At 62.5% G+C, this 8,738-nt stretch overlaps 1 protein-coding gene across 1 annotated transcript in view; it reads right to left on the bottom strand.

Annotated features, from left to right (window-relative positions):
• Positions 1-3,713: 3,713 nt before the first annotated feature.
• LOC106899819 (putative pre-mRNA-splicing factor ATP-dependent RNA helicase DHX16) overlaps positions 3,714-8,738 on the bottom strand; it is a gene marked incomplete at its 5' end in the record, with an annotated part of 8,883 nt that continues 3,858 nt past the window's right edge. Inside the window, 3 exons of the mRNA XM_014961740.1 lie at positions 3,714-3,785; positions 5,283-5,401; positions 6,197-6,467. Coding sequence (XP_014817226.1) covers positions 3,714-3,785; positions 5,283-5,401; positions 6,197-6,467 — 462 coding nt within the window. The remainder of the gene's footprint in view (positions 3,786-5,282; positions 5,402-6,196; positions 6,468-8,738) is intronic.

Raw genomic sequence — 8,738 nt, 5'->3', positions numbered from 1 at the left:
GGTGGGGAGATTGGGGGGGGGACACGCACACAACGGTGGGGGGACAACGGGGGAGCAGCAGCAGAACGTCGGTGGAGAAGCCAAGGGACAACATGGGGACATGGGGACAACATGGGGACACCATGAGGACACCATGGGACAACACGGGGACACCACGGGGACACCCAAGGACAACCCAAGGAACACCATGGGGACACCATGGGGACTCCACAAGGACACTCAGGGACACCATGAGGACACCATGGGGACAACATGGGGACACCACGGGACAACCCAGGGGACACCATGGGGACAACATGGGGACACCCAGGGACAACCCAAGGGACACCATGGAGACACCATGGGGACACCACAAGGACACCCAGGGCCATCACAAGAACACCCAGGGACACCTGGGGACAATATGGGGACCACCTAGGGGACACCCCAGGGGACAACTCAAGGCACACCCTGGGGACCACACTAGAGACAACCTAAGGACACCCAAGGGACAACCCAAGGAACACCATGGGGACACCATGGGGACACCACAAGGACACCCAGGGACAACCCAGGGGACACCAAAACACACCCAGGGACAATCCAGGGACTATATGGGGACAGACACCATGGGGACACCATGGGGACAACACGGGGACACCACGGGGACACCCAAGGACAACCCAAGGAACACCATGGGGACACCATGGGGACTCCACAAGGACACTCAGGGACACCATGAGGACACCATGGGGACAACATGGGGACACCACGGGACAACCCAGGGGACACCATGGGGACAACATGGGGACACCCAGGGACAACCCAAGGGACACCATGGAGACACCATGGGGACACCACAAGGACACCCAGGGCCATCACAAGAACACCCAGGGACACCTGGGGACAATATGGGGACCACCTAGGGGACACCCCAGGGGACAACTCAAGGCACACCCTGGGGACCACACTAGAGACAACCTAAGGACACCCAAGGGACAACCCAAGGAACACCATGGGGACACCATGGGGACACCACAAGGACACCCAGGGACAACCCAGGGGACACCAAAACACACCCAGGGACAATCCAGGGACTATATGGGGACACCATGAGGACCACCCTGGGGACACCATGAGGACACCCAGGGAACAACATGGGGACACCAGGAGGACACTCAGGGCCATCATGAGGACACCAGGGGACAATATGGGGACACCATGGAGACCACCCAGGGGACAACCCAGGGGACACCCTGGGGAAACCATGGGGACACCATGGGGACCACCTTGGGGACAACCCAAGGGTGACATGGAGACAACCCTGGGGACACCACGAGGACACCCAGGGACAACCTAAGGCCACCCAGGGGACATCACTGTGGGGACAACCCTGGGGACACCCAGGGGACACCACCAGGACAGGTGGGGACATTCAAGGACCCTTGGGGACCCCAGGGGACACTCACTGCTGGGAGGCCAGGATCATCTTGGCCAACATGGGCTCCACCGGCAGCTCCGCCATGCGCCGGCCCAGCTGGGGACCGGGGACAGCGTCAGGGCCCAGTGCTCCCAGTCCCCCCACCCAGTGCTCCCAGTACCACCATGAGATCACCCACGGGGTCCACCACCACCAGCCCAGTCCCTCCCAGTGTTCCCAGTACCGTGATGAGCTCACCCACAGGATCCACCAACCCATGGGGTCCATCACCACCATCCCAGTCCATCCCAGTCCCTCCCAGTGCTTCCAGTAGCGGTGACCTCACCCATGGGGTCCACCACCACCATCCCAGTCCCTCCCAGTACCATGGTGAGGTCATCCATGGAGTCCACCATTACTGTCCCAGTCCCTCCCAGTATCATGGTGAGACCACTTACGGGGTCCACCACCACCATTCCAGTCTCTCCCAGTGCTCCCAGTCCCTCCCAGTGTTCCCAGTGCTCCAAGTACTGTGGTGAGCTCACCCATGGGGTCCACCACCACCATCCCAGTCCCTCCCAGTGCTCCCAGTCTCTCCCAGTGTTCCCAGTGCTCCAAGTACTGTGGTGAGCTCACCCATTGGGTCCACCACCACTCCCCCAGTCCCTCCCAGTCCCTCCCAGTATCATGGTGAGACCACCTATGGGGCCCACCACCACCATTCCAGTCTCTCCCAGTGTTCCCAGTGCTCCAAGTACTGTGGTGAGCTCGCCCATGGGGTCCACCACCACCATCCCAGTCCCTCCCAGTGCTCCCAGTCCCTCCCAGTACTGTGGTGAGCTCACCCATGGGGTCCACCACCACCACCCCAGTCCTTCCCAGTACCATGGTGAACTCAACCACAGGGTCCACCACCACCATCCCAGTCCCTCCCAGTGCTCCCGGTTCCTCCCAGTACTGTGGTGGACACCATGGGGACACCATGGGGACAACACGGGGACACCACGGGGACACCCAAGGACAACCCAAGGAACACCATGGGGACACCATGGGGACTCCACAAGGACACTCAGGGACACCATGAGGACACCATGGGGACAACATGGGGACACCACGGGACAACCCAGGGGACACCATGGGGACAACATGGGGACACCCAGGGACAACCCAAGGGACACCATGGAGACACCATGGGGACACCACAAGGACACCCAGGGCCATCACAAGAACACCCAGGGACACCTGGGGACAATATGGGGACCACCTAGGGGACACCCCAGGGGACAACTCAAGGCACACCCTGGGGACCACACTAGGGACAACCTAAGGACACCCAAGGGACAACCCAAGAGACACCATGGGGACACCATGGGGACACCACAAGGACACCCAGGGACAACCCAGGGGACACCATGGGGACACCATGGGGACACCACAAGGACACCCAGGGACAACCCAGGGGACACCATGGGGACACCATGGGGACACCATGGGGACAACACGGGGACACCACGGGGACACCCAAGGACAACCCAAGGAACACCATGGGGACACCATGGGGACTCCACAAGGACACTCAGGGACACCATGAGGACACCATGGGGACAACATGGGGACACCACGGGACAACCCAGGGGACACCATGGGGACAACATGGGGACACCCAGGGACAACCCAAGGGACACCATGGAGACACCATGGGGACACCACAAGGACACCCAGGGCCATCACAAGAACACCCAGGGACACCTGGGGACAATATGGGGACCACCCAGGGGACACCCCAGGGGACAACTCAAGGCACACCCTGGGGACCACACTAGAGACAACCTAAGGACACCCAAGGGACAACCCAAGGAACACCATGGGGACACCATGGGGACACCACAAGGACACCCAGGGACAACCCAGGGGACACCAAAACACACCCAGGGACAATCCAGGGACTATATGGGGACACCATGAGGACCACCCTGGGGACACCATGAGGACACCCAGGGAACAACATGGGGACACCAGGAGGACACTCAGGGCCATCATGAGGACACCAGGGGACAATATGGGGACACCATGGAGACCACCCAGGGGACAACCCAGGGGACACCCTGGGGAAACCATGGGGACACCATGGGGACCACCTTGGGGACAACCCAAGGGTGACATGGAGACAACCCTGGGGACACCACGAGGACACCCAGGGACAACCTAAGGCCACCCAGGGGACATCACTGTGGGGACAACCCTGGGGACACCCAGGGGACACCACCAGGACAGGTGGGGACATTCAAGGACCCTTGGGGACCCCAGGGGACACTCACTGCTGGGAGGCCAGGATCATCTTGGCCAACATGGGCTCCACCGGCAGCTCCGCCATGCGCCGGCCCAGCTGGGGACAGGGGGCAGCGTCAGGGCCCAGTGCTCCCAGTCCCCCCACCCAGTGCTCCCAGTACCACCATGAGATCACCCACGGGGTCCACCAATCCATGGGGTCCACCACCACCATCCCAGTCCCTCCCAGTCCCTCCCAGTCCCTCCCAGTCCCTCCCAGTCCCTCCCAGTCCCTCCCAGTCCCTCCCAGTCCCTCCCAGTCCATCCCAGTCCCTCCCAGTGCTTCCAGTAGCGGTGACCTCACCCATGGGGTCCACCACCACCATCCCAGTCCCTCCCAGTACCATGGTGAGGTCATCCATGGAGTCCACCATTACTGTCCCAGTCCCTCCCAGTATCATGGTGAGACCACTTACGGGGTCGATCATCTTGGCCAACATGGGCTCCACCGGCAGCTCCGCCATGCGCCGGCCCAGCTGGGGACAGGGGGCAGCGTCAGGGCCCAGTGCTCCCAGTCCCCCCACCCAGTGCTCCCAGTACCACCATGAGATCACCCACGGGGTCCACCACCACCAGCCCAGTCCCTCCCAGTGTTCCCAGTACCGTGATGAGCTCACCCACAGGATCCACCAACCCATGGGGTCCATCACCACCATCCCAGTCCATCCCAGTCCCTCCCAGTGTTCCCAGTACCAGGATGAACTCACCCACGGGGTCCACCAATCCATGGGGTCCACCACCACCATCCCAGTCCCTCCCAGTGTTCCCAGTACCAGGATGAACTCACCCACGGGGTCCACCAATCCATGGGGTCCACCACCACCACCCCAGTCCTTCCCAGTACCATGGTGAACTCAACCACATCCCAGTGCTCCCAGTCCCTCCCAGTACTGTGGTGAGCTCACCCATGGGGTCCACCACCACCACCCCAGTCCTTCCCAGTACCATGGTGAACTCAACCACAGGGTCCACCACCACCATCCCAGTCCCTCCCAGTGCTCCTGGTTCCTCCCAGTACTGTGGCGAGCTCATCCACGGAGTCCACCACCACCATCCCAGTCCCTCCCAGTCCCTCCCAGTGCTCCCAGTACCGTGGTGAGCTCGCCCAGGTGGTTGAGGGCGCCCAGGGTCCCTCCCAGTGCTCCCAGTCTCTCCCAGTGTTCCCAGTGCTCCAAGTACTGTGGTGAGCTCACCCATTGGGTCCACCACCACTCCCCCAGTCCCTCCCAGTCCCTCCCAGTGCTCCCAGTCTCTCCCAGTGTTCCCAGTGCTCCAAGTACTGTGGTGAGCTCACCCATTGGGTCCACCACCACTCCCCCAGTCCCTCCCAGTCCCTCCCAGTGCTCCCAGTCTCTCCCAGTGTTCCCAGTGCTCCAAGTACTGTGGTGAGCTCACCCATTGGGTCCACCACCACTCCCCCAGTCCCTCCCAGTCCCTCCCAGTGCTCCCAGTCTCTCCCAGTGTTCCCAGTGCTCCAAGTACTGTGGTGAGCTCACCCATTGGGTCCACCACCACTCCCCCAGTCCCTCCCAGTCCCTCCCAGTGCTCCCAGTACCGTGGTGAGCTCGCCCAGGTGGTTGAGGGCGCCCAGGGCGTAGAGCTGCTCCAGCGCCAGCACCAGCGTCTCGTGGGGCGGGGGGTCCAGGAAGTCGAAGTGGATGAGGTCATTGATGCCTGGGGACAAGGACGTCACCCGTTGTCACCTCAGGGCCACCTCCCGGTCCCCCCGGGGTGTCCCCCAGCTCCACAAGTCCCCAGTGTCCACCAGCCCCCCAAGCTGTGGCCCTGCCTCGAGGTCCCTTTTGTCCCCAAATGTCCCTCGAGATGCCCCAAGATGCCCTTGAGATGCCTCCTGAGATGTCCTGATGGTCCCCCAGGTGCCCAGGTGTCCCCAGTGGTGCCCCTGTGCCCCAAGATGCCTCCTGAGATGCTCCAATACCCCCGGAGAGTCCTCCTGAGATGCCCTGATGGTCCCTGAGAGGCCTCCTGAGATGTCCTGATGACCCCCTGAGATGCCCCAATGCTCTCTAAGATGCCCCACTGCCCCTTAGGTTGCCCTGATGCTCCCCCAGATGCCTCCTGAGATGCCCTGATGGCCCCTGAGATGCCTCCTGAGATGTCCTGAAGGTCCCCAAGATGCTTCAATGCCCCCTGAGATGTCTCCTAAAATGTCCTGATGGCCCCTTGAGATGCCTCCTGAGGTGTCCTGAGGGTCCCCAAGATGCTCCAATGCCCCCTGAGGTGCCTTCTGAGATGCCCTGATGGTCCATGAGATGCCCAGATGCCCCCTGAGATGCCCTCATGGCCTCATGGCCCCAGTGCCCCCTGAGATGCCTCCTGAGATGCCCTGATGATCCCCGAGAAGCCTCCTGAGATGTCCCAATGCCCCCCGAGATGCCCCGATGCCCTCTAAGACCTCCCAATGCCCCCCCGAGATGTCCCTATGGGTCCCAGCCCCCCATATCTCACCGAGGCTCTTGAGGAGCAGGACGAGGGAGCCCAGGTCGGCGCGTTGGATCTCGGGCACTGGGGTCTCCTCCAGTTCGTGCTGGAAGGCCCAGGCCGTGTAGAGGCGGAAGCACTTCCCAGGAGCCACCCGACCCGCCCGGCCAGCGCGCTGGTTCGCCGAGGCCTGTGGGCCACCAGCACCCATCACCCGTGGGTCAAGGGGACACGGGGGGACAAGGGACACAGCTGTCCATGGGGACACAGAGATGTGGGGACACGGGGACTTGGAGACCTGGGGACTTGGAGACCAAGGGACATGGGGACACAGGGACTTGGGGACCTGGTGGGATGAGGGACATGGCTGCCCATGGGGACCCACAGGCATGGGGACACGGGGACACAGAGATGTGGGGACCCGGAGAAGGGACATGGAGATCTGGGGAGCCAGGGACATGGGGAGATGGAGACACAGGGACCAAGGGACGTGGGGACGTGGGGACAAGGGGACCAAGGGATGTGGGGGACATGGGGGACAAGGGACACAGCTGTCCATGGGGACACAGAGATGTGGGGACACGGGGACTTGGAGACCTGGGGACTTGGAGACCAAGGGACATGGGGACACAGGGACTTGGGGACCTGGTGGGATGAGGGACATGGCTGCCCATGGGGACCCACAGGCATGGGGACACGGGGACACAGAGATGTGGGGACCCGGAGAAGGGACATGGAGATCTGGGGAGCCAGGGACATGGGGAGATGGAGACACAGGGACCAAGGGACGTGGGGACGTGGGGACAAGGGGACCAAGGGATGTGGGGGACATGGAGACCAAGGGACATGGGGACACAGGGATGTGGGGACATGGGGATGTGGGGACATGGGGACCAAGGGAGGTGGAAACATGGGGACATGGAGACACAAGGACCAAGGGATGGGGGGACATGGAGACACAGGGGTGTGGGGACACAGGGATGTGGGACATGGGGACACAAGGACCAAGGGATGTGGGGACACAGGGATGTGGGGACATGGGGATGTGGGGACATGGGGACCAAGGGAGGTGGAAACATGGGGACATGGAGACACAAGGACCAAGGGATGGGGGGACATGGAGACACAGGGGTGTGGGGACACAGGGATGTGGGACATGGGGACACAAGGACCAAGGGATGTGGGGACACAGGGATGTGGGGACGTGGAGACCAAGAGACGTGGGGACATGGGGATGTGGGACATGGGGACACGAGGACCAAGGGATGTGGGGACACGGGGATGTGGGGACGTGGGGACACAGGGATGTGGGGACACAGGGACATGGGGACGCGGGGATGTAGGGACACAGGGATACAAGGACCAAGGGACGTGGGGACACAGGGATGTGGGGACGTGGAGACCAAGAGATGTGGGGACACAGGGATGTGGGACACGGGGACACAAGGACCAAGGGACGTGGGGACACAGGGATGTGGGGACGTGGGGACCAAGAGATGTGGAGATGTGGGGACACAGGGATGTGGAGACCAAGAGATGTGGTGACACGGGGACATGGGGACACAAGGACCAAGGGATGTGGGGACATGGGGACAGAGGGATGTGGGGACACGGGGATGTGGGGATGTAGGGACACAGGGATGTGGGACACGGGGACACAAGGACCAAGGGACGTGGGGACACAGGGATGTGGGGACACAGGGACATGGGGACGTGGGGATGTAGGGACACAGGGATACAAGGACCAAGGGACGTGGGGACACAGGGATGTGGGGACGTGGAGACCAAGAGACGTGGGGACATGGGGATGTGGGACACGGGGACACAAGGAGCAAGGGACGTGGGGACACAGGGATGTGGGGACGTGGGGACCAAGAGATGTGGAGATGTGGGGACACAGGGATGTGGAGACCAAGAGATGTGGTGACACGGGGACATGGGGACACAAGGACCAAGGGATGTGGGACACAAGGACCAAGGGACGTGGGGACACAGGGATGTGGGGACGTGGAGACCAAGAGATGTGGGGACATGGGGACACAGGGATGTGGGGATGTGGGGACACAAGGACCAAGGGATGTGGGGGACGTGGGGACACAGGGACATGGGGACACGGGGAATGGGGACACAGGGATGTGGGGACACGGGGATGTGGGGGACATGGGGACCAAGGGAGGTGAGGACATGGGGACATGGAGACACAAGGACCAAGGGATGTGGGGACACAGGGATGTGGGGACGTGGAGACCAAGAGATGTAGAGATGTGGGGACACAGGGATGTGGGGACACAGGGACGTGGGGACACGGGGACATGGGGACACAAGGACCAAGGGACGTGGGGACACAGGGACCAAGGGATGGGTGGACACAGGGATGTGGGGACACAAGGACCAAGAGATGTGGGGACCTACAGACACAGGGACATGGGGATGTGGGGACTTGGGGACACGATCCCACCAGAAGCCCCCTCCCCACGAGGACACTGGGGACGTGGGGACACCCCGACCCCACAGAAGGACCCCGGGGGGGGAGGCAGCCACCTCGGGGGAGCAGGGGGGTGGTGGGGGT

This window comes from Calidris pugnax, unplaced genomic scaffold, assembly GCF_001431845.1.
Source record: "Calidris pugnax isolate Ruff unplaced genomic scaffold, ASM143184v1 scaffold878, whole genome shotgun sequence".
Lineage (NCBI taxonomy): Eukaryota > Metazoa > Chordata > Aves > Charadriiformes > Scolopacidae > Calidris > Calidris pugnax.
The sequence above is the reverse complement of the archived record's forward strand: the minus strand, read 5'-3'. Positions and strand labels throughout refer to the sequence as shown.